We start from the raw sequence: 27,159 nt of genomic DNA, 5'->3' as shown, positions 1-27,159 counted from the left end.
TCTATCTTTCGCCATTATCCTATCTGTCCTCTTTATTATCCTATATCTATTCTTCGCCATTATCCTATCTATCCTCCACTATTTTCTATCTATTCTCCGCTATTATCGTATCTATCCTCTGCTACTATAATATATTTCCTCCATCATTATTCTATCAATCCTCCTTATTCTCCCCCATTGTCGTATATATCTTTTGTAATTATCCTTCTGTCCTTCGCTATTATCCTATATATCCTCCGCCATTATCCAATATATCCTCCGCTATTATCCTTTTTATCCTCCGCTATTATTCTATCTATCCTCCGCCATTGTCGTATCTATCCTCCGCTATATATCTTATCTATCCTCCGCCATTGGTCTATCTATCCTCCGCCATCATCCTATCTATCCTCCGCTATTGTCCTATCTATCCTACGCTATTTTCCTATCTGTCATCCGCCATTATCGCATCTATCCTCCGCTATTATCCTATCTGTGAGCTGCCATTATTCTATCTTTCCTCCGCCATTATCATATCTATCCTCCGTAATTATCCCATCTGTTAGCTGCGCCATTATTCTATCTTTCCTCCGCCATTATCCTATCTATCCTCCGCCATTATTCTATCTATCCTCCGCCATTATCCTATCTATCCTTAATTCCCTAATATCCTATCTGTAAGCCGCCATTTTTCTAACTATTCTCCGCCTTTTTTCTATCTAAGCTCCAGGATTATCCTGTATATTCTCGGCCTTTTTCCTTTCTAAACTCTGCCATTTTCCTACTAAACTCCGCCATTTTCCTACTAAACTCCGCCACTTTTTCCGGCGTTGTTCTTTTCTCCACTAATTTGATTTGTGTAACTATCAATTAAACTTTTTATTTCTGTTCAACCTATCTTTGTCTTATCGTGTCCAGATATCTTTTCTTTGTCCTATCATGAAACTCTGACCTTATCAAAGTCTGCATCTAAGACATTTAAAAAACAGTGATGCATTTTTCGTGTAAAATTTTATTATTAAATTGCACAAAACCAGGCGCTATCACAGTTTAGAGTTATACACGATCATTATAGAAATATACATACATATTACATATATTGTTTGTCGTACTGAAGAGGGGGTGGGGTGGGACTGGGGGGTAAAAGGAAACGAGTCTTTGCCACAAACTCAAATTTTCCAATCCCTATATCTTTGCAACCTGATGTTGTAAACCTGTGATATTTCAAACTTAGATTACTTGATCTATCAATTATGAGTTTGAAATAGGGTTGCAAAGATATACGAATTAGAAAATCAAAGTTTGTGGCAAATACTCAAATCCTTTGATGACAATTCCTTTATTTCGTATGTTTAGACGAATCCAAGTGTGGGACTAGAATCATTGAATAGATCTCTAGAGATATTATTACGGGGAAGATTGTCCTTGTTGAAACGTGCTGGGTGGTTCATCCGAGCTCCATGAGAAGAACTATTCGTAATCTTTAAAAAATCCGGAATCTCAAAACTTATCTCTGTTCCACGTTGATCCTCTAACCTTCCTCGCCTCATTATTTGCAACCCTTCAAACAGCGACATTTCGGGATCCTTAGTGGAATCTTTGTTTTCAGGAGCAGACATATCACGACTAGGCCTGACAACTAGCTTCTTATTATCTATTGTTGCAACATCATCATCAATATTTATATGTTTCCCATCCTCACTCCATACACTCGAATCACTCACATCTAATCCGTACTGTTTGAGTAAGGGGGAGAGAACTTCATGAATTCTTTTGTAAATTTTAGTTTTCACCGCCAGGGTTCTTTGCCCTGGGATTTCAAGTTTAAAACAGATCCTCTGCTCTACCCTGACCTCAGAGCAGCCGAGGATATCACAGTCCTCGGAGAGATCAAGCTGCTTCTCTCCCAAGGTTGTGATAACTTCGAAGGTTGAGATTTTCAGGCCTCGTTTCTCAATAAGCCTGGATACTAGAGCTCGGATGGATTCTCCGGATGTAGTGTTTACCACGCTCGTAGATCCGTTGGGTAGGATCACACGTGTCAGAGTACACGCAGACTCCCTCTTCTCACCAGACAACACATCGTCCCCGTCCTTCCGCCCCCAGGTATCCCAGAATATAGAGAGACGATTATTCTTTTCCCTGTCCTTGTATTTTCGATGTCTGAGCCTAACTCCTGTATCTGTTCCCGATGGGGGCTCATTATCTATACCAGAGAATTCAACCTCGTTGAGACTAGATCCATTCATCTCTCTTATCACGCACTCCGTATACACTCGAGATTTGAGGAACCTGGGGTAGCTGTCAAACTTCATAAGATTATAAATCTGGTTCTGGGCTGAAAGGAAAAGATCTCTCTCCGGGGGCTCCAGGAGTTCATCCGAGATAAGTTTCAATCCTGTAGCTGCGTCTAGGTTTACAGGATCACAAGCTCCTAACCGTAGATGTCTGTCAAGGATACTCTTTCCTTCCTTCATCCTCTCGTTTCCGTCCTCAACCAGACGAAACTTCTCACAAGCACACCAGAAATATATATTTTCATGGCTGAACTCTTGTTTCAGAAACTCGGTAAACTTATAGAGACCGTATTTATCCGAGAGAAGATTGTCAAAATCCTTCCCCCAGTCCGCTACTCTTCCTCTTGGACGGAGAAGGTTCTCCTCCTCCTGGGTTTGGATGGAGAGACGATCCAGGCTCTGGGAATCAGTGACGGCAATATCTTCATCCTCGTCCTACAACAAATATTATTTAGTCAATTAGCAACATAATTGTAATGTTAGAGTCATGAGTCCCATCATACGTCCTGAAGCAACATAATACAACCTACTTGCATGACACAGACATACCCATTCTTCAAACCAAGGTTATAAAACCTTTGAAAATATTTAATCTTTTCTCATTATAATGCATTAATTTAGGTTAAGCGGGTGATAAATATACACTTTGGTTATTTAGAAATATAGCAAATTTTAAAATTAGGGAGGGGGAGAGGAAATAAATCATTAAGTAGTATTATTTATATCAAATCAATTCATGCTACTATCTGATTTATCTTAGCAACCTGGTGTCGCAGACCTTTGATATTTAAAACTATCGCTTCTGTTAAAATTCTTTTTGTTGAAAAAACTAAGGCTTACACCATTAGGTTGCAAAGATGTAGGGATTTTAAAACTATAATTTTGTGTTCAGTTCTGTGCCAGAAGTATTCGAAACAAACAGTTTTTCTCAGTATTTTGCACATTTGTGAACAATAAATATATTTATTTATGGAGTTTTAATCTTTCTCCTGTATATTTTAAGCATAACTCTTCCTTCATATATTTTGTATGGATGGGTATACCCGACAAACCACTTATTCTTTCATTACAAGATTATTCTCAGCTCATGCAGAGGACATCTTAGAAAACTCTAATCTAGGAGTTGAGAAATGCATTTTATATGCTTAGGCTTATCTAATCATATCTTAACAATTTGTATTGAAAACGGGACAAAAGGTTGTGAAGGATGGGAAAAAAGGGAGGGAGATAAATGGGAAAAGGAAAGTAGTATGTAAGAGTCAAGACAGGGGAAGAATATTCAGATGAATTTCAAGATAGATATAATATAAAGAGGAAGGGGACGGAACGACAAAAAAAAGTAGGAAGATATTATTAAGAAAAAGTTAGGGTTTAAGAAGAAAAAAGGAAGAAGGATTAGAAAAGTAAAACAAATGGGTAAAGAGGGGGGAGAAGGGGGGGGGGTACGAAGGATGAAAAGGGGAAAAAGAAACCGTGACAGTTGGAAATGTTAAGTTGGACTGTTCTTATCTCAGCAAAGATAAATATATTGGTTGCGGACATATTCTAGAGCAGTATTCTTAATCATTCAATTAAGCCTAGCACTGTTTTAATTGAAATTCTAATATTTCATTTAAGATATTTTACAATTACAGTCCTCTGGGATACCACATTCTATTAACCCTGGTTACCTGGGACACCCTGTTCTACTAATTCTGGCTAACTTGGACACCCAGTTCTACTAATCCTGGATATCTTGGACACCCTGTTGCCACTTGTAGGATGAGTACAACCCAGTAGTTCGTGAGTATTCTTTAAGATCTAGGATCAGGAGACCAAGAGATGAGGGGTTTTAAAACTCCAGTATAAGGATATATTACAGAGGGGGTGGGGGACCAGGAGACCAAGAGATGAAGTAAGGATATATTACAGTAAGGGGGGGAGATTGCGGTTTCCAAGTTTTTACAAGATTTTCCGTTCCAGAAACTGTAGCGGAGGGTTGAACTTGAAATTACTGAGTTTACATGCTAACAGTGCATAATAGGAACATATATGAGATGAACTTTAACCCTACCACCCTGTAGTGCGTAGTTGATCTTTAACCTCCAAGTGTATCTACAGTGTGTCTAATTATTCATGAACAAGTATGATATAAAATATGCATTCATAATTCAAAAAAGAAGGAAAAATATCCTTCAAAGCATTAATCAGACATTTTTTTATCATATTCTTATTTATATTATACTAGAGCGTATTTAAAACATCATGTTTAATGGGACACCCTGTATATATCATATATACTGAGTATATAATATTATACAGTAAACCCGATAATATTGATTTTTAACCTCTCCCCACCCTGTATGAAGTATATGTATTGTGTATGTTGTGAATGTATACATGTTAAGTTCTAATACATATGGGAAAAAACGATGACCTAAGCGACTATCAATTTTTTAATATAATTGGACATATACAATCATTAAACCATTAAAACAATAAACATCAGTTTCACGCCGGACTTTTAAATCTCAGATCTTTTATTTTTTGAAAATCAAATAAAGTTCTGAATGTTAATTTGTAAGATGTAAACCCCGCGAATTATATGCCTACATTTGGTTCGTTTCATGTATACAAAACTATACTGAACCTTTTTGTAAAGAAAAAAAGACTAATAAAAAAACTGATAATGTGCATTATGTTCATTCTATGCTATAAATAAAATCAATCCTAGGAAGGATTTTTAAAGTCCAATATACTGACAGAAGAAGTAATGATTATCCTTGTAAAGATATTAAAGCCTGCAGGTGCTAAACCTCTGTAAATAGGAAACTAATTTGACAATATATTTTTAATCATCTTTTATAGTCACGCGTATTTAGGATAAAGCACCAAGCGTAAAGATATGGTGCTTTTAACCTTTTAAATTTCAGCTACCTTCTCTAAACCCCCTTATCAATTTCCAATAAAAGTTTTGGTCTAGTTGGCTTAAATGCAATAAAAATATCAAGGAAGAGAAGGAGAAGAAGTAAATGAAGGAGTAAAAGGAGAAGAAGTAAATGAAGGAGTAGAAGGAGAAGAAGTAAATGAAGGAGTAGAAGGAGAAGAAGTAAATGAAGGACTAGAAGGAGAAGAAGTAAATGAAGGAGTAGAAGGAGAAGGAAGTAAATGAAGGAGTAGAAGGAGAAGAAGTAAATGAAGGAGTAGAAGGAAGGGTATAAAGGAGTAGAAGGAGAAGGAAGGGTATAAAGTAGTAGAAGGAAGGGTATAAAGGAGTAGAAGGAGAAGGAAGGGTATAAAGTAGTAGGAGAAGAAGGAAAAGAAGAATGTGTAAGAAGAGAAGGAAGAATTAAAAAAAGTAGAAGGAGATGGAAAAAGGAGAATGTGTAGAAGGAAAGATTTGAAGAAGTAGAATGGGAAAGGAAGGATATGAAGAAGTAGAATGAGAAAGGAAGGATATGAAAAAGTAGAAGGGAAAGGAAGGATATGATGAAGTAGAATGAGAAAGGAAGGATATTAAGAAGTAGAATGAGAAAGGAAGGATATGAAGAAGTAGAATGAGAAAGGAAGGATATGAAGAAGTAGAATGAGAAAGGAAGGATATGAAGAAGTAGAATGAGAACAACTTTACAAGAAAGAAGGAAGAATTGAATACAATTTTAGAACACAGATCTGTTTAGTATTATTAACACTATGATATTTCTCAGAATTCTCAAATATCTAGATCTTTTATTTGAATATTTAGAGAATAATAACACGACGAGATTAAGTTTAACTCCCTTGATCTAAACCAGATCTATAATATTACAGGATTTAAGATAACTGTAATCTGCGTGCAATAAGAAATGAGTGGTTTACTTGCGTCTGCCAATTCTTTGTTTGTTCTAAGTTACATAAACTGGGTAGTATTTACTCTGGTCTAAGGTTCATCACCTAGTAGGTCTACCCACAACCCAGGGTACCATGGTTCACGCAACCTTTTTATAGATGTCGTATTTCTTAGAACTCAAGTGTAAGAAATGTGAAATAATATATGTTAGACATCCCCCCCCCACCCGAAATAACGTAAGAAATTCTCATGAAGTTTTTGAAACTCCTCCCTTTCTTCCTGATCTCATATCATTATCATCCTGTCACTACATCATCCACCCCATTTTCCCCCAATACTCATCCACCCATGATAATACACATTTTTATGGTTTAAGGAAACTTAAATCTAGGTTCTAGGATACACAAATTTAATGCTGCTAGGTTTAAGGATAGATACAGAAGTAACAGAAATATACAAATTAAAATGCTAGATTTAAGGTTTAATCTAGGTTCTAGAAATAAACAGAGTTTAAAAATTAGGTTTAAGGATAAGAATTCTAGGTTCTAGGATGTAGAAATAAAACGAATTTTAAGTTCTATAATACAAAAATTAAATATAAGGTTTAAATATACAGAAATAAAAGAAATATAGGTTCTAGGATAAAAAAAACTAAATTGCTAGGGGTAAAGATACAGAAATCTAGGATCTAGGATAAACAACTAAAATGCTAGGTTTAAATATACAGATATCTAGGTTCTATTAGATACAGAATTAAAATGCTAGATTTAGAGAAACTGAAATCTAGGATCTAGAATAAAAACTAAAATGCTAGGGTTAAAGATACAGATATCTAGGTTCTATTGGATACAGAATTAAAATGCTAGATTTAGAGAAACTGAAATCTAGGTTCTGGGGATAATTAAATTCAAATGCTAGGTTCAAAGATACAGAACTCTAGGATCTAGAATAAAAACTAAAATGCTAGGGTTAAAGATACAGAAATCTAGGATCTGGGATAAAAACTGCTAGGATTAAAGATATCTAGGTTCCATTGGATACAGAATTAAAATGCTAGATTTAGAGAAACTGAAATCTAGGTCCTGGGGATAATAAAATTTAAATGCTAGGTTCAAAGATACAAAAATCTAGGTTCTATAATATAGACTGAAATTCTAGGTTTAGGAAAACTGAAATCTAGGATACGAAAAAAACAAATTCATCTGAGCACACACACGAGTTGAACCATCTGTGCGAGATATGTCAGATTGAAATGTGCTCCCACGGACTGGTGGGGGGTGTATAGTGTGATCCAATGTTCTCGGGTTTATTGCTATAGATTTCTATTTGATTAATTTCTCCTTCAACCAGGACAATACGGGGATTAGTGCAAGGATTGTATTAGAGCTGGTTTTTAAATTACGGAAAGTTTTTAATTTAATCCAGAAAATTTGTTTTTAAATAGCAAACGTAGGACATTTTATTCACAGAAGATTGGAAACTCTAGCTAGATAAAATCTAACTGATAAGTCTCCATTGTCCGCAGAGTTTATATTTATTGATCAAATCAGTTTAAAACCTCGAGAATTAATGACTGGGATATGAAGGATGTGTTCCCGCTTTACATTTATGTTCACCAACTAAGATGGTTTAGTACTCTTCAATATATAGTAGAATAACTGCAGTGAACGACTATTAAAGGATCATGGTTTTTTCTTTTTAATTCTCTTTATTTAATCCTTGTGTATTACCCCTTTAATCACCTATAAAAACAATGTATTGAAAGGGATTGTCAGAGTAATTTCCATGTCGAGGCAATACTCGATTCACAACGGTACCCTTGAAACCTTTATCTGATCAATAATTTGAAAGATATTGTCATGTTTCTAAGTTCAAAAGTGTAGAATTCTGATAAGTTCTTTATGTTTTCCTGGTGTAGAAACCACAATTGTAAATAATTGGTTTAATTAATATATAATCCAAACTTAATGAAACAAAGTATTTAAAGGTACCGATGTGAATCGGGCATTGCCTACTTTGCATGGAGAGTCACTTGAAATTACGCTCACAGTCCCTTTAACAAGAAATAAATTGCGTAAAACATTGAATTACCTTTCTAAAGAGGTGTGAGAGTCTGTAGGTTGAGTTTGCCCGCCGGATCAGATTTCTCCGCAATGAAGAGGTTTTCAGCTCTCCGGTGCCTACATCCTAAATATCAAAGATTTAAAGGGACAGACTACGAATTAATTTTCATCCCTGCACGGTGAGCCAAAATATCCAAGCTCTCGTCCAACTTTCTATCAAGATTTTCACGATTACTTCTTTAAAACTGAAACTAGAAACAATCACGATGCATTGATATTTCAAAGTCGCCCCAGTCTTAAAAATTGATGCATAAATTTTATAGTTGTCTGTATATTTCTGAATCTAGAAGTTTCAACATTTCACTGGGGTGTTAAAAAGGGAGATTTTTAATACCAACTATATTTCAATTAATTCAAGAGAACATCTACTATTTATAAAGTAAAACTGAAGCCATAGTTTTTATACAGGGTGTCCCATGAAACATGACAGTATGCAAGAGGACTTAAATGTCGTCTTGATTTTTTATATAATTTGCTGTGTTTATTTGTCAACCTAATTTTAGAAGTAAATTTCTAGAGATAATAATCACAAAATTCCCCTAGTCCTGCCATTTCCAAAATGTGGTCTGCCTTTTTTGTGCTTTCAATATTGCCCGAGATATGAAGAATTTCGTTCAGATTTCGACAATTTTGCTTTTATTTAACAAAATCGAAATCTGAACCAAACTCTTTATATCTCCGGTAATATTGAAAGCACAAAAAACGCAGACCACTTTTTGGAAATGCCAGGGCTAGGAGAATTATGTGATAATTGTTTCAAGAATCATACATGTTAAAGTAGATAGAAGACTAAATGTCACACATAAATTCATATATCAAAGACGACTTTCAAGTCGTCTTCCTATTGTCATGTTTCGTGGGACACCCTGTATTTTAAGCTTTTAATTTTGCTGGATCAACAAGTTTGAACTATTATAAGCTTATAACATCAGGTTGCAAAGATATGAGAAAAAAGAGTCTGATGCAAGTGTTTAGTTCTATTGAGAAAACAATCTTCTAAAGAACGGGTTCCCAGGCCTAGGCTCCGTATCTCAGGCACTCATCTAGAACCTGGAGAAGTTGAATAGTGTAGATCTAACCCTGATAATATTCAACAATATAAGCAATATAAACTATCCTGCTCTACTCCGTACGCACACACACACAAAGGGTTGGTTTCCCATTGTTTGGGTGCATATGGTCCCAAGCTCAAGGGTTGGAATTAGATACAGGTTGGGATAGAGATTAAACCCAGGGTGTAGGTTAACTAAATTATAGGGTTCATGCTGTGGAATTTTGTGGTGGTTGTGTGTTTGTGGGGGGGGGGGGGTTAACCAATATGGAGGTCGAAATAGGTTCGGAATATCTTTAAAAGGAAGAAGCAGTGGAACCCAATTTTTAGGAGAACAAAGAAAAATAAGTTGATTGTCATAGTCCCAGTTCTCCTGCTTCTCTTTACCTAACCGTCCTACTGCAAAATATGTCTTGTCATAAATTGAGAAAAAGCGACAATTAGGTGATGAGAAAATACAAAACTTTGAGACCCGGGGTCGGAGCAAGTCATGCACCATAAATGAGAAAATGATTATTTTCAAGAATTGATACAAAAGACGAGATTGCTCATCTCTCTCCGCTCTCTAGGATAATCGAACCCTGATAAGGAGAAATTGCATCAAACCGTTCCTCAGAACCAAGATGCACCGTGTCGGTTTGGGGTGTATTACACCAGTATTGAACTGCATGCAAAGATCCTAGGTTTGGAGAATACGGATTTCTCCGGTCCTGAGTTTACTACACACACAAACCTAAACCTAAAATTATTCTTTTCTCTCCAGCTCTCCAAACAATTGCATATGTTTTCCTCATTTGATCCTGGGAAAGAATTTTTCAACGGGTTGAGAATTAGAACTTTTAAATTTAATTCCACACCCCTCCCTTCCCCTTCCCCAGTCCCCCTTTCCTTGGCTTAGAAGTACGTTGATCTCCTATCTACTAAAAATATTTGAAAATTCCAACAAATTCCTTGAAATACCCAACCCTGACCGACCCAACCCATGTCCTCCTGTTGATTTTACATGATGTGTGTTAACTTTACTATTTTGACAAATATTGTCAGAATTAACACAAAATTCAGGATTTTAAAACAGGATTTAAAACTCATGGTCGAGAGAGAAACCGACCAGGCCTTCACAAATATGAAATCTATGCGAGGAGTTCCTTGAACGTTATCAATTAGGAAATAGTTTCTAGGTTCCACCCCCAAATATTTCTTATTTTTCCAGGAGTTATTAATTAGACGCCGGATGGTGGCGCGAGATAATCCAGATTTCTCTCTCCCACACTCTTCATCCTTCATCCTGGTCTCTTTTCTTCTTCTTATCTTAATTATACCTTTGTGAAGTTCTACGCCACTAATCAGATTATATTTCACTTGTACACAGAGAGAGTTAAAAAACATAAGACGTTTTAGACATCTTGGACGAAAATAGGAACTTTTTTAACCAAAAGAAATTCTTTCTCAAAATGTCACACTATGGAGTTGTTTAAACGCTAGTTAAGTAGGATGATTTAAAGTCGGTAATTGCAAAGCAAATGAAAACTACTTGATAATTAAGTGAACACTTCTTTTGATTATGTAAAAACTAATCGGTATTCAGTTCAAAAAACACTAAACATGCTCGAAGACATATTATAAAACCCGCGAACTTTTTTATTGCTTTGTACGGTACAAAGAGCAGATGCTCATAGATAAATTAAAAGTTAAAATAGAAGATGTGCGCGAAGCGCCCTAAAAGCCTCGTTTAAACAGAATAATTAAAGTTTAATTTATTTGATACACAGGAAATCCACCAACAGATATCTAAAGAAAAATATCGCTATTTTTGACGACAAAAATTAATTAAACCGTGTTATGCGTGTTATAAACAGATTCAAATTACAAAAGTTTGGACCTCTAGAAATAATATTTACCTGTCTATTCCAAGTATGGATATGACCAGAGTTGACTCTAACCTCCTCTGCTCCTGCTCCAGGGTTCCTGATGTAGGTTGTGTGTCTCCGTAGAATTTTCGTCCCAGATCCAACCAGTCCTGCCAGCTTTGCTCCTCCGGAGAGCAAGGACAGGTTGGAGAGATGAGACATCACGGGTTTTCGTTTATTCGGTTTCTCCGAGATAAACTTCTGCTTGAACCCGGACCTTGAGCCGATCCTGTCACAGCTCTTAGTTCTGTACACGGAGTCAGAGTCTTCGCTCACTATATCAGAGGTTTCACTCCGCTCCTTCATTAAACCGGAATCATTGGATAAGGTTCGGGTTGAGGAGCTCAGACGACAATGACAAATCGTTCTGCACTCGGAACACTCTCCGCTCAAAGAGGAACGTGAGCTCTGGGTTTCAGATTCTCCGGTCTTTAAGCTGGCCAGGTCGGAGCAGATAGAATCAAGGTTCCCAGCTCTTGGAAATCGCTCAGGGTGTCGATGACATCCGCTCGGGAAAACGGAACCTAAAAATAAATCAAGAAATATAAATGATCCTCGAACTAGGTCGTGTCTTGGCAACATTTAAAAATGATAAAGTATGCACATGAAAAAAGTATTTCTACCCCCCGGTACGACCCATAAATCTGCGGAAAATGAAGACGACTTTAGATATGTCCGAAAAAACATGAAAAACAGCAGAGTGCAGTGTAGACCAATTTAACAAAATAAATTTATTTTCAAGGTTCTCGTAAAACTATTTCCTCTTAATAACAACATAAAATACTATGCATAGGATTGTGTAAATGTCGTCTTCCTATTCTACAGTTATATGGGTGCCCCTGTTATACCCTGAACAGTGTAATATTACGTATGCATAAACTGATTGCATGATTTCAGGTATAATTGCTCACCTATGGGTTGAAGCCTATTGTTGACTGTATTATAAACACTCTCATAGTTGGAACTAGTAAACGAAGATTCTCCGGGTTGTGAATAAATCTTGGAGTAATTATCATTCATAGGACTCAGGTCAACCCTGCTCTCCGGACACGGATCTGACAGGGACTGCATGGAGTTGGTGTTGGACTTACTGGACTCGTTGGACTGAAGGGACCTAGATAGCTCCGACATGTCGGAGAGATCGGAAGAGGACTTGTCCGTCGGAGAAAGAGAGGAACGGGATTGACGTCTTCTGTTAAAATTACATACTCAGATCCTGATATAAATTTGTAATCTTAACATCCTTATAGATATTCAGTGTTATACAAGATATGTATTTTTCTTGTATTAAGAATGATACAAAAATGACCCAAAAATATTACTTTTTATCATCTTTACTAATTTTTCATTAAAAATGGGACTTCCTGCAAGAAGATATTATTATTGATATAAAGAATATAAGTAAGGATTCAACCTATTAATGTAGTGAACCTTAACTAAGATCTTATATGATCTCTCTCCATATATAGACTTCTCTGAATATATTCCATGTTCTTGAGTTAAACCTTGTATCCTAGCTCCCTCTCCTGCTGTGTATGTATGTATGTATACGGAGTAAGAAAGAAATATTGTTAAATCCATCCTTAATCAACGAATTCATTATTTGAGTAGGTTTCACAATGAATTACAATAAAAGAAAGATAGATTGGATCGTGTGACCGTGTAAGGTTTTTCTCAAAACTTAATTTATATTTTAATCCCCCGCCCTACCCTGCAATACAGTCCCACTAAACAGGACATTTAATAGAAGTTGATAATTCATTCACCAACCTACTTTTGAATGTATGATTCATGATCATGATAATCATGATCATCATGATGATTCTTGATCATGATAATCATGATGATTCTTGATCATGATAATCATGATGATTCTTGATCATGATAATCATGATGATTCTTGATCATGATCATCTTGATGATGATGATGATGATGATGATGATGATGATGATGATGATGATGATGATTCTGGATTATTGATATTTTGTGATCAGTGTTTCTATAAAGGAATTTATAATGATCATGATCATGATCATCTTTATGATTCTTGATCATGATCATCTTTATGATAATGATGATCATGATGATCAAGATGATCATTATGATCATGATGATAATTATGATCATGATGATCATGATAATCTTGATGATAATGATGATTATGCTGATCATGTTGATTACGATGATAATGACGATTATGATGATTGTGATGACCATGATGATAATGATATGAAGACCATATTTTGGAAATTCCAGAATTATGGATATTTTGTGATCATTGTTTCAATAAAGGAATTGAGTTTTTGCCACAAACTCTGTTATTTAAACCCAATGTCATAGACCTTAGATATTTCAAACTAAGAATTCTGTTAGATCAAATATTGTAAGTTTGAAATATCAAACATTTAATTTTGTGGAAAAGACTTCATTCCTTTGCTTGTAAAGTTAGTATGACAAATGCATGCAGCAAATTATTTTAAAGATCAAACACGATTTTCAATTAGTCTCAAAACTGTCATATTTCGTGGGACACCCTGTATCTCAGAACTAAGGAGTAATCAGCAATCAAAGAAGGAAAATTCATAGATTTTGGATAAACGCCAAGCTCCCCTTTCATCAGTCCTTTCAGGATTCTTATATTTGAATATATTCAGAATTTATTCATGACACAATACCTTGTCAGACTTCTTAATGTAAAATTCTAGATTTATATTGAATAAATATGGATAAACATTGGTTTGAGTCGGTTCATTATTTAGACGACGGAATTATATTCTTAATAGTTGGCTCCAGGTATATGTTAGGATTAGGACCAGGAGAGAGTTTGAGCTTTGTTTCTTATTTCAAAAATCAGCCTAACATCAAAGGTTTACATTATAAGGTCGCAAAGATATGGGGTGTTATAAAATTAGAGTTTACGGCAGGTTCAATGTACTAGGATTAAGGTTTGGATCTAATACTTTACAGGACAAAGGTACTAGGTTTAAGGTTTAGGCCTAATACTTTATAAGTTTATGTACTAGGATTAAGGTTTAGATCTACTCCTCTACAGGACTTATGTACTGGGATTAAGGTTTATATCTACTACTATACAGGACTAATGTACTATTGTTAAGGTTTAGACAGGACTAATGTACTATTGTTAAGGTTTAGATCTACTATTATACACGGACTTATGTACTGGGATTAAGGTTTAGATCTACTACTATACAGGACTAATGTACTATTGTTGAGGTTTAAATCTACTACTCTACAAGGTGTAATGAACTAGGGTCTAGGTTTAGAATACTATATAGGTTTAATGTCCAAGTATCTGGGTATGTTTCCTAAGTGTACAGAAGTTGCTGGTGGTTTCTGATCCAAGCTTGCTGCTCTCACGTCCTGATATCCAACCATTTCTTCCCAGAGAACGAGTATTATAATTTGATTCAGTCTCTTGGCTGCATTTAACAATAGACCTTGTCTTATGGTAATTTTGTGGCTTGATATCTAGTCCTCCTGCAAGAATACAGAATGCCTATTACATGATAAACCAGCCCACATAAACTAGGCGTATATAAGGTTCCCATAAAACCCAGGACGTTTAATATTATCTGGACAAATTGGAAATTCATAAAGTGAGAGAATATTGATGTGGGATTTAAATATCTCCGAGCCTTGTTTGATTTTAAACGATTAACCTGGTATTTCTAATGGTTGGGTTACATCCTCCAGAGTTCAAGTTTAATCATTGTATCCTAGATTTAGGTTCGAAACCTAGACACTTAATGATTTTTCCTACATTTTGTTCTTAAGCAAGTTCTAGGACTTTACAATATTCACAAAAAATATCTTAGAATTTAATCTGATGTAGCACAGATTGAATTGGATTAGGAGTATAATTGAGAATGACAAGATTGATAAGATTGGGTTGGATTAGCTCCGCTCCTACACTACAGGTTAGGACGGTAGAGCTCAGGATTATACGCTCTCCAGGGATAATATAGAACAGTCAAATAACTTAGGGTTTACAATACAACCCGTCAATAGGTCTGAATCCAACCCAGTAATAATTTGAATCAGTTAAAGCAAAAACAAGTTTTTCTGAATCCAACATTTCAATCTGAATTCAAGCCCATTAAAGAAGTCTGAATCAGTTAAAGTAGGAATAAGTTTATCTGAATCCAACCCATCAACTAGTCCAAACCCCAACAAGAGTGAGAATAAGTGTATCTGAATCCAACCCATTAATAAGTCTGAGTTAGCCAGTGAAAAACCGGTTTATCTGAATCCAACACATTAACAAGTCTGAATCAGCAAGAGAAAAACAGGTTTATCTGAATCCAACACATTAACAAGTCTGAATCAGCAAGGGAAAAACAGGTTTATCTGAATCCAACACATTAACAAGTCTGAATCAGCAAGAGAAAAACAAGTTTATCTGAATCCAACACATTAATAAGTGTGAATCAGCAAGAGAAAAACAAGTTTATCTGAATCCAACACATTAATAAATCTGAATCAGCAAGAGAAAACATAAATTTATCTGAATCAAACCCAACCTTTTCTCGTTATATTCAAGTTAATCTATTCTAGGAGCCACCTAACCTATGTTTAAATACTAATTTACTGAGGAATTTAAATGATCATGAAACTTAATATATCTCCGAACCTATCACCTGGTCCTTCACCCCCCTCTCATTTCCTTCCTCCCCCTTTAAATCATTTAAAACTCTGTTTATGGCAGTATTCACCAAATACCAATTTTTAAGTTTTGGACATTTTTCTTAAACCCCAAATATTCAAAACTTTCTGGGGTTCATTTACTTTATATTGAGGCTGATTTAGTAGAACCCAGGGGGTGTAACATGGAGGAAATATCTCAGCATGGCATAATGAACCTGAAGGGTTGAAGTAGTATTTATTGCCGCTGGGACCGTTCTCCGGAGAAAGACAAGTTTGAAGATATCTGGTCCTGGCTGGATCCTGTTTCACTGGAACCAGTCCGCGTAAGCTCTGGGTTGGGTTTCTAGTGTAAAGAGGTGGGTAGGGGACCTGATGATCAGGGTTCGCTAGGAAGCTATTGTGTCGGAGAACTCTTATATTTTGCTTTTGTTTCACTAATGATCGGTTGCCCATTGATGAATCCCTAATGGGGGTCGAGGTGAGAAACTTGTTTGGATGAGATTCCTTCTGTAGAAACCTGGGGAGAGCGGGAACCTTAAAAGCTGAATTCTCACTTGGAATTAATCTCTGTGTTGGGAGGCACTGAAAGCTCTGGGTCCTTGAAACCTTTGGAGGAGTAGGACGGGAGGGTTTGTTCAATGTTGTAAATTTTCTCCGGTATTGGGATTCCTTGGCCGGATCCCTGCTCCCACTAGAGTTTACCCCGGTTGAGGTTCCCATGTCCCGGCTGGTAGAAGAGGTTGCCCCGGATGATACTCCAGATGTTCTTGAACTAAGTGTTGAAGCGGCGCTAGAACTAATTAATGAGTCACAATCATACATCCGTAGGTTCCTGGGTTAACTAGAAATCCTGGTTTTAACAATATCACATCCTTATACAACTTCCTCCCCCCCCCCTCCCCAAACAAAAAGTTTCAAGGTTTTGGTGCAATACAAATAATAATTGTGACTCATTCCTGGAGATATTGAACTCTTCAATATCTGAATCTGTTGGTTGCTTGATCAGTCTCTCTTCTCCTCTCAGCTCTATCCTTCTAAATCCAGGTTCTCCGTAAATGCTCTCCCTACATGTCCTACGTACTTCATTCCCTACCCGGATATTCTCGCGTGAACCCCCCTCGAACCAGGAGTTAGCATGTCTCCTTCTTACATCCGTTCTTACTCGGTGATTCGAATTATCTTTGGTTCTTAAAATCTCTCTGGTTCTCTCGATTCTCCGAGTCCTGCTGGGATTAAGTGGGGTGAGGAAGGATGAGTCTGGAGTCCCAGATTCAAAGTTCTCTGAAGCTAAAACAAAACATCAATTATAGTTTCTTGCAGTCTTAAAGGGACTGTAAGATTAATTTTAAGTGACCCTCCATGTAAAGATGGCAATGCCTGATTCACAACAGTACACTTGAAACCGTTTTCTGATCAATAAAGTGGAAGATACTGTCGTTTTTCTTAGTTTAAAAGTGTTAAATTTTGATAATTCCTTAATGTTTTCCTGCAGTAAATGTGCGCATGTCACTTTTTTAGAGACACCACAATTGAAAATAATTGGTTTTCAGATATCTAATTATGATTATTATGCTTGATTAAACTAAGCTTTTAAGAGTACCGTTGTGAATCGGGCATTACCATCTTTGCATGTAGGGTCCCTTGAAATTATGCTTACAGTCCCTTTAACTAATGTATCTGGGTATAATATAAACCATTTTTAGGGGGTTTCTGCTTTTTGATTCAAGTTTGTTCATTAAACTCCTCAGTAGAGTGAGTCGTAGAGTAAACTATCTTTTTGTGTCTCTATCTTTCAATCTATCTCAGAACACAAGTTGTTCAGTAGGAATTATATTGTTGCAAGATCAAAAATCTAGACATTGTAATCTTGTAAGAATACTAAGAGTAAAGAAGTTAAAGATTAAACACAATAAGAAATGAATTGCCTTTATTTGCCTCAGTAAAAGGTTTTAAAATCCATGTTTAAAGCATTAAATCTTCATCATCGTATTTAAAAAGGTGTAGAGAGTAAGATATCCATTGTCAATGTATCATCTATATCCGGATACAGGTTGAGTTCTATCTTTATCTCTTCTCTTCGAACCATATAAGGAATTAATCGGATAACAAGTTCTCAAATCCTTGAAAATCCTCTAAACATAACTAACAAGGTTTAATTTAAAAAGATGATTAGATTAAACGTCTGGGTTAAGAATATGATCAGACTTGGAGACCGTTAGATTTTTATCTCCTGTCATTCAAGGATGTACGTTTTCTAAATTATAATCCCCCCCACATTTTTTTCAAAGTAATTCCCTTTCTTAGACCCCCCCCCCCATTCCTTTTTAACAACAATTTTACCCCATTATATAGTTTTACATGCAAGTCATATGTTTCATGTCTTATTATTTTTCCTTTGAGAATACGCAAAAGTGAGGTAATGGCAAATTTAAAATTTCTTCGAATTCTTCTAAAGAAATGACAATCAAAATACACCCAGGAACAATCCCATTAAATTCTTTATTTTGAGTAAAAATCTCCCAGATTTATAAACCAGAGAATGGTTTTGTATGCAGGATCTGAGTATTAAATTAAATGCATAGGTTTATGATTGTCTATTCTCGTATTCTAAGAATATGTTGATCTGACACATGTTCATCATTTTATCCAGGCTTTGATCAACTTTCTCTTCAACATCCTCTCATCCTGCATCCTCTCATTTATCATACTCATCTTCCTAATGGTCTAGTCCTGTACCTAGGTTTAGTTAATTATTCATCTAGTTATCTCTTCGCTTCTTATACCCTGATATCGGGTTGAGATAAAAACTCACCTTGGGAGGATTGGGAGGATATGCCAGGAGAAGTTTTACTCTCATCTCTCCTTATCCGTCCTGGTTCCCATTCATAGTTCCTAGATAGTGTATATTCAGCCCATACCCCCTTTTTCGCGTACATTCAATTTAAAAGTTGAAGCTTGCGAAGAGGGATCCTTAAAGTTTGACCATGGACCCCAAATGTTTGACCGATCAGGTCCTTGAAGTCCTTGAAAATATAAATTTTCAAAATACCGCCAATTATTTGTCCTGTTTTTGTCCCACCTGGTTTCTTGTAGACCAGTTCTCCACCTGGTCTTAACAACTTAAGAATGTAAGGTGTACAAAAAATTAAGAAACCGATTTTAAAGACCTAAATCTAACGCACCCTGAAATAAACAAAATTCCGGTTTTGAATTTGTACACCCTGTGTTCTGTATTTTTGGTTGTTTTTATGTCGGTTAGTTTATCAAATGTAATCTTGCAATACATAAATTGATAAGATTGAGCAAAGTGGAACAGGGGGGTTTTAATTCCTCTTTTTCAATTAAATCACAATTTTGCAGAAATTAATCCCACCCAACCCCCCGCCCCCTAGTTAAAAATGATTTACCCCCCAGATTTTTAGATCGTTTTTTAAAGGTTTTTATCGATGAATTTGGAAAAACAAATAAATTTTTGGTAAAAGTAACAAAATAGTAAATATTTTATTAAAAGTAATTTAGTCTTTGCCACAATTTCTAATTTTCTAATAACTTATCCTTGAAACCAAATGTTGCAGACCTTAGATATTTCGAACTATGGATATGGAGTTTGAAATATCAAAGGTTTACAACATCGGGTTCTAAAGATATTGAGGTTTAAATATTTGATTTTGTTCCAAAGAATTCCTTTGGCGTTGATACAAGATCAAAGCATAAAATATAATTCAGTCTAGCTGGGTTGACCCTCTTCAGTTCTAAGGATAAAAATTAAAAATGTAAAAATACCTGTGTTCCTCTAGTGTGCTGTTATGGCTGTTATTGATAATGATGGAATTATCACTACTAATCATTATAACAGTCGTCATCTTCACTCAGCAATTCTTCTGAAACAGTTAAAACTTTTAAAAATATCTTGTAGAATAAATCAAAAAATAAAATAAACTATTGATCAGCAAATAATGTATAATTTTTATATAGTAATGAGGCAGAATATTTGGAAAAACGTGAAATTTCTATAATTATTCAGGGTATATGTGTATGAAGTAACTGATTTATTGTCTCAAACTCTTTATTTTCTATCCCTTTCTTTCCAACCTGATGCTGTAAACCTTTGATATTTTAAACGTTGTCTCTCTGATCTAGCAGAATACATAATTTGAAATATCAAAGGTCTATGACATCAGGAATTGTAAAGATATGGAGAATAGAAAATTTGAGTTTGAGTTGAGTAATCAGTTCTTTTATTTTTGAGGATTTGACTGTCATGGTATATTAATAAAAGACTAAACTGTATATTGTATACTGAACAGTGTGTACTAGTTTAGAGTATGACTCTAATATATGCCTTGAAAGGCCTGAGGACCCAGTACAGGCCTAGGGGTAGTGAGGGTTATCAGATAAGTCAATATCATTGAAGATACTATAAACAAATTATACGAATATATCTGTGTTCATATTATACACTGGACAACATAGGAGCACCCTGATAAATAACCTTAGAACCAAACTGAACTAAACCTGTGTTGTAATACAACAAGTCTCAATAAAGATCAAACTAAACTAAACCTGTGTTGTAGTACAACAAGTCTCNCAAGTCTCAATAAATATTTCAAAAATATTTCTAGTCTTATATTTTCTATAAATTTGAAATTGTTAAAATAGCACTGTCTTGGCTCAATGTAGAAAAGAAAGTTGGAAAGAAATACAAAAGTGAAAAGTTTTTTTCATCAATGGTAATTGAATAATATAGAAGAATGACAAGATATCTTGGGTTGGATGAGTTTAAACTTTATTTGTTACACCGTTTATTAAGCTGGTATTACTGAGCTAGGGTAGTTAGCTGATATTACTGAGCTTAGAGAGCTGATATTACTGACCTAGGGTAGTGAGCTGATATTACTGAGCTTAGAGAGCTAATATTACTGAGCTAGGGTAGTGAGCTGATATTACTGAGCTTAGTTAGCTGGTATTACTGAGCTAGGGTAGTGAGCTAATATTACTGCGCTTAGAGAGCTGATATTACTTAGCTAGAGTAGTGAGCTGATATTTCTGAGATTAGTTAGCTGATATTACTGAGCTAGGGTAGTGAGCTGATATTACTGAGATTAGTTAGCTGATATTACTTAGCTAGGGTAGTGAGCTGATATTACTGAGCTAGGGTAGTTAGCCGATATTACTGAGCTAGGGTAGTGAGCTGATATTACTGAGCTTAGTTAGCTGATATTACTTAGCTAGGGTAGTTAGCCGATATTACTGCGCTTAGAGAGCTGATATTACTGAGCTAAGGTAGTGAGCGAGCTAGGGTAGTTAGCTGATATTACTTAGCTAGGGTAGTGAGCTGATATTACTGAACTTAGTTAGCTGATATTACTGACCTAGGGTAGTGAGCTGATATTACTGCGCTAGGGTAGTGAGCTAATATTACTTAGCTAAGGTAGTGAGCGAGCTAGGGTAGTTAGCTAATTACTTAGCTAGGGTAGTTAGCCGATATTACTGCGCTTAGAGAGCTGATATTACTGAGCTAAGGTAGTGAGCGAGCTAGGGTAGTTAGCTGATATTACTTAGCTAGGGTAGTTAGCCGATATTACTGAGCTAAGGGTAGTGAGCTGATATTACTGAGCTGAGTTAGCTGATATTACTGACCTAGGGTAGTGAGCTGATATTACTGCGCTTAGAGAGCTGATATTACTGAGCTAAGGTAGTGAGCGAACTAAGATAGTGAGCTGATATTACTGAGCCAGGGTACTGAGCTGATATTACTGAGCTAGGGTAGTTAACTGATATTACTTAGCTAGGGTAGTGAGCTGATATTACTGAGCTTAGTTAGATGATATTACTGAGCTAGGGTAGTGAGCTGATATTACTTAGCTAGGGTTTTGAGCTGATATTACTAAGCTAGGGTAGTTAGCCGATATTACTGAGCTAGGGTAGTGAGCTGATATTTATGAGATTAGTTAGCTGATATTATTGAGCTAGGGTAGTGAGCTGATATCACTTATCTAGGGTAGTGAGCTGATATTACTGAGATTAGTTAGCTGATATTACTGAACTAGGGTAGTGAGCTGATATTACTGAGCTAGGGTAGTGAGCTGATATTACTGAGATTAGTTAGCTGATATTACTGAGCTAGGGTAGTGAGCTGATATTACTGAGCTAGGGTAGTGAGCTGATATTACTTAGCTAAGGTAGTGAGCTGATATTACTGAGCTAGGGTAGTGGGCTGATATTACTGAGCTTAGTGAGCTGATATTACTGAGTTAGGGTAGTGGGCTGATATTACTGAGCTTAGTGAGTTGATATTACTGAGCTAGGGTAGCGAGCTGATATTACTGAGCTTAGTGAGCTGATATTACTGAGCTAGGGTAGCGAGCTGATATTACTGAGCTTAGTGAGCTGATATTACTGAGCTAGGGTAGTGAGCTGATATTACTGACCTAGGGTAGTGAGCTGATATTACTGAGCTAGGGTAGTGATCTGATATTACTTAGCTAGAGTAGTGAGCTGATATTACTGAGCTTAGTGAGTTGATATTACTGAGCTAGGGTAGCGAGCTGATATTACTGAGCTTAGTGAGCTGATATTACTGAGCTAGGGTAGTTTGCTGATATTACTGAGCTAGAGTAGTTAGCTGATATTACTGAGATTAGTTAGTTGATATTACTGAGCTAGGGTAGTGAGCTGATATTACTGAGCTAGGGTAGTGAGCTGATATTACTGAGCTAGGGTAGTGAGCTAATATTACTTAGCTAGGGTAGTGGGCTGATATTACTGAGCTTAGAGAGCTAGTGAGCTGGGTTCATAACAAGTGTTTCATTTCAGATGAAACATTGCATGCGAGAAAATTAGTTGAAAATGTGTTTTCTAGAAAAATTTTATTTTTCAAATCAATAAAGTAATTTCTATTTTTAACCAATAAGTTTTAACCAATGATGAAAATTTTGTTGAAAATGAGATTTTACGGAATTAAATTTGGCTCCATGCATTTCCTTAAAAAGGTTTATTTACGACTAAGCAAATATTCATGGAAGTTGGGTTTCTTATTGTTTAATTATTCCATTATTCCATTAACACCAAAAACCTTGAAACTGTATTCATTATTAATTCCATGATCACAGAATCACAACGATGTTTTTCTTCACTAAACAGAATTCTCTCTGCAGAAAAGTAACAATGCTTTAACGTTATTTGGTTCAAAAACCTTAATTGAAAAACTTGTTTTTGTAATATCTTAAAGAAAGGGGGGGAGGGGTCTAAACTACGCAGGAAAAGATTAGATTAGATGAGAAGATTAAAATAAAGTTTAAACGAACGTAAAAACTAGTCCAGCAAGCAAGGATTGGACAGGACAGGATTGGACAGGACAGGATTGGACAGGACAGGATTGGAAAGGACAGGATTAGACAGGACAGGATTGGACAGAACAGGATTGGAAAGGACCGGATTGGACAGGACAGGATTGGACAGGACAGGATTGGATTGGACAGGATTGGACTGGACAGGATAACAGTCCAGGACAGTAGAGGACAGAAAAGGAAAAAGAGGTTTAGACAGGATATTCTAGAAGCGGATGAGATTTATTGCAAAGACTAAATTCCATATTGGTAAAATAAAATATGTTTTATTGATAGTAAACAAATCTCACCTTTACTTCTGTAAATATTTCAGTCTGGTTCCATTCTAAAATAAGGAAAATTAGAGAATTCCAATCTTCTCATGCATACAAAAATAATTATATATCTTACTATAATTTTCTGGTTAATTCACAATTATTATAGAAATATTAGTTAAAGTATATTAACATGTATATCATTAGCAGGCAGTTACAATAAAAATTATTTAAAATTTAGTTGATATTATAAAGTTTAAATCAGCTTCTTTAAATTTTTGTATTGATTTAACAAAAGTGTAGCCGACTTTTAGTCAGTAACATTCTATTCATAATATCAAGACACTTTCAGGGACTTATAAAAGTTTTACATCGTGTTTAAAATACTTGTTTATTGGGACCCTCTGAACAATCCACAATTTCTAAGAATTAAATAAGTTTAAAAAAGTCCTCCACGTTTTATCGACACCCCAATTACAACCCAAGATTATATAACTTAAAGCCAACCCTTGTAACGGGGGTAACACAGGGTTGTAAAATTGTAAGATTCCGGGTTGATTTTGTGTAGACAGGATCCTTGTCAATGATGAGTGTATACGACTAGAAAATGATGGTAGAATGGTTTAAACGTGATATTACAGAGCAGCCCAGAGCAGTCACACACCTTTTATTGACAAATGAGGAGAGAAAGAAAAATTAAGAATTTTACAAAAACTGTTTCATTTATTCATTCGTAATATTATATAAGGTCAAAACAAGATTTAAGATGAAAGGTAAATATTTGCTTAATCACGGGTTTTTTATGAAAGAGGAAAGAGAAGACGAATAAAAGGACAAGAATGATGAATGGGATGAAAGAAGAACAACAATGAAATGAAAGGAAAAGAAGGTGGGATTGATGGACAAGAATTACATTAAAGGACAAGAATTATTTAGATTAACAATAACGAAATGAAAGGTTAAGAATGATTTGTAAGGATAAGAATTGGATAAATTGCCAAGAACTGTATAAGAGGATTGGGATTAATTGGATGAAAGGAAAAGAAGTAGATTAAAGGACAAGAATAGGAAGAAATGATGAAAGATCAAGAATGGGAAGTATTGACAGGTACGGGAATTAAGGACAAGAATTAAATGAAAGGACAAGAATCGCGTAAACACATAAAATCATATAAAAAGGACAAGAATTTAGAATTGATGGACAAGAATGGATTAAAAGGACAAGACGGGGATGAAAGGAAAAGAAGAAGATTAAAGGACAAGAATATGGGATAAAATAACAATAATCTAACGAAAGAACAAGAATGAACGAAAGATAAAAGAATAGAATGAATATGATTTAAACAGGAAAGATAGTTTAAACCATGCTGACTTATCATGCCTAAAGTGAAACAAATGAGCAGGATGAAACAGATTTGAAACCCTGCAGGACGGAGAGTATAATTAATCTAGGATGGCGGAATGACTGGTCAAAGCATATTACGACGGAATCCAACCGTACATTAATTTTTTCAATTCCTTCTCGTCCTTGAAGCAACATAGTCTTAGGTTCCTTAGAACTCTACCCTTGAATAAACATTGGGACCCAAACTATTCATGTATCAAGGTGGGACAGATAAAGGTGGATAAGTATATAAAACTGAGTAGGACGGAAAAGTAAAAATGTATAAATGGATTACTAGTTAGTAGGACGTAGGAATAAAATTTGTAAGTTGAAAAGAGAAGTAGAAAAGAGAAGTAAAAAAGTGTAATATTTACAAATGTAGTAAAGTGTGAAAGATCGACTAATGATAAGTAAGACAGAGAAATAAGTAAGATAAATTATTGATAGGAAGGACGGACAAATGAGAAAGGATGGATTATTTACAAGTATGACGAAGAAATAAGAAAGATAAATTATTGATAAGTTGAACGGAGAAATAAGTAGGATGGAGAAAAAGTTGAACGGAGAAATAAGTAGGACGGAGAAAAAGTAGAACGGAGAAATAAGTAGGACGGAGTAATTAGTAGGACGGAGAAAAAGTAGAACGGAGAAATAAGTAGGACAGAGAAAAAGCAGAACGGAGAAATAAGTAGGATTGAGAAAAAGTAGGACGGAGAAATAAGTAGGACGGAGAAAAAGCAGAACGGAGAAATAAGTAGGACGGAGAAAAAGTAGGACGGAGAAATAAGTAGGACGGAGAAAAAGTAGGACGGAGAAAAAGTAGGATGGAGAAAAAGTAGGACGGAGAAATAAGTAGGACAGAAAAAGTAGAACGGAGAAATAAGTAGGACGGAGAAAAAGTAGAACGGAGAAATAAGTAGGACGGAGAAATGAGAAAATAAATTGACGAAAAACACTTCAGTGATTACAGGGGAGGGGGAGTTTAAAGTAGAGATAGATTGAAAAAAATGTATTCGGGCAGGCTAGGTGTTTGGTATTAAAGGTGTTCAGAATCAACTATTACAAGAAACAAGAAACAAGAAAGAGACAAGTTAAAAGCTGACAACTTCAAGAGCTATATATATGTTTGATATTGTCTATGCATGAAAGCTAAAAGATTTAAGAGATGTTTCAATTTAAATATTTACAAAATATTTATGTTTAGATATGACATACTTTAGAATTGTTCTACATTAAAGTGGCCATATTTTAAATAAAATTAGCCTTTAAGATTTATAATGCTGTGTATTGCATTAAAAAAACTAAATTCTACGTTCATTTATATATATTATTTACCAAAACATCAAGATTTATAAAAAACTAGATGAAGGGCCCGGCGTTGCCCATGAAAAAATAAAATGAAAAAAATTATTTTAAAAAACTTGAAAAAAAGTTTTGATTTTTTTTAGCCTATAACACCCCCCGGCCACCCATGAGTGTCCACAAAAAATTTCAGCCCATTCGGTTCAGCCGTTTGCTTGGCTATACGCAATATATATATATATACACGAATGTCTTGTTTTATTATATAGATGTTTAAACTTTAAAATTGATGTGTAAAACTTTTCTAAAACGCATTTCAATATACTTTTTGTTTTACAAAATATTCTCGAGAAAATTTTTTTTACAACTGTAAATAAAGTTTTTACAACAAACTAAAATATTCTAATCCTTATATCTTTGCAATCTGATGGCGTAAACCTGTGATACCTGATACCTGTAAACCTACATTGGGTTGCAAAGATCCCAAGATTATAAAATCAGATTTTATGACAAAAACTCAGTTCCTTAGCCAAAATTGATACCTAGGACCTTTTACAGATTTCATTTCAATCTTTTTTTTAGGGAGGGAGGGATAAGTTTTGTCCTGTCCTGTCCATAAGAAAGTTATTAACTCCTACTTCTGAGCAGTGTTATCGGACGAAAAGATTTTGTTTTACTGATTTAGTTCTGTGTGTAGATGTGTATAACATGTAAACAAAGAAGGTTGAATATATAAAGTTGTATGTGACAGGTTTAGGTTTACTGTTTTAGTTCTGTGTGTAGATGTATGTAACATGTAAACAAAGAAGGTTGAATACATAAAGTTGTATGTGACAGGTTTAGTTTTACTGTTTTAGTTCTGTGTGTAGATGTGTATAACATGTAAACAAAGAAGGTTGAATATATAAAGCTGTATGTGACAGGTTTAGGTTTACTGATTTAGTTCTGTGTGTAGATGTGTGTAACATGTAAACAAAGAAGGTTGAATATATAAAGTTGTATGTGACAGGTTTAGGTTTACTGATTTAGTTCTGTGTGT

The 27,159-nt window shown here is 35.3% G+C and overlaps 1 protein-coding gene across 2 annotated transcripts; it reads right to left on the bottom strand.

Annotated features, from left to right (window-relative positions):
• Positions 1–1,250: 1,250 nt before the first annotated feature.
• LOC111716012 (uncharacterized) lies at positions 1,251–23,526 on the bottom strand. 2 transcript variants are annotated; one of them, XM_023491421.1, is made up of 10 exons: positions 23,471–23,526; positions 19,615–19,712; positions 18,644–18,723; positions 16,788–17,118; positions 16,047–16,627; positions 14,493–14,664; positions 12,077–12,357; positions 11,157–11,689; positions 8,176–8,271; positions 1,251–2,711 (listed from the first exon to the last, which is right to left on the bottom strand). In XM_023491421.1, exons 2-10 carry the CDS (start codon positions 19,692–19,694, stop codon positions 1,332–1,334), a joined length of 3,534 nt encoding a protein of 1,177 aa, XP_023347189.1. In that variant the 5' UTR covers positions 19,695–19,712; positions 23,471–23,526; the 3' UTR covers positions 1,251–1,331. The 2 variants fall into 2 exon arrangements, with proteins under 2 accessions (XP_023347189.1, XP_023347190.1); XM_023491422.1 differs by lacking the exon at positions 23,471–23,526 and adding an exon at positions 20,706–21,107.
• Positions 23,527–27,159: the final 3,633 nt, after the last annotated feature.

This window comes from Eurytemora carolleeae, unplaced genomic scaffold (assembly GCF_000591075.1).
Source record: "Eurytemora carolleeae unplaced genomic scaffold, Eaff_2.0 scaffold1934, whole genome shotgun sequence".
NCBI lineage: Eukaryota > Metazoa > Arthropoda > Copepoda > Calanoida > Temoridae > Eurytemora > Eurytemora carolleeae.
The sequence above is the reverse complement of the archived record's forward strand: the minus strand, read 5'-3'. Positions and strand labels throughout refer to the sequence as shown.

Coding starts and splice junctions, on each gene's coding strand:
- LOC111716012 (XM_023491421.1), bottom strand. CDS start 19,694: ATGACGACTGTTATAATGATTAGTAGTGATAATTCCATCATTATCAAT. Junction 16,628..16,787: donor GAAGAGTTCAATATCTCCAG/GAATGAGTCACA, acceptor CTCATTAATTAG/TTCTAGCGCCGCTTCAACAC. Junction 11,690..12,076: donor CAATAGGCTTCAACCCATAG/GTGAGCAATTAT, acceptor ATTTATTTTTAG/GTTCCGTTTTCCCGAGCGGA.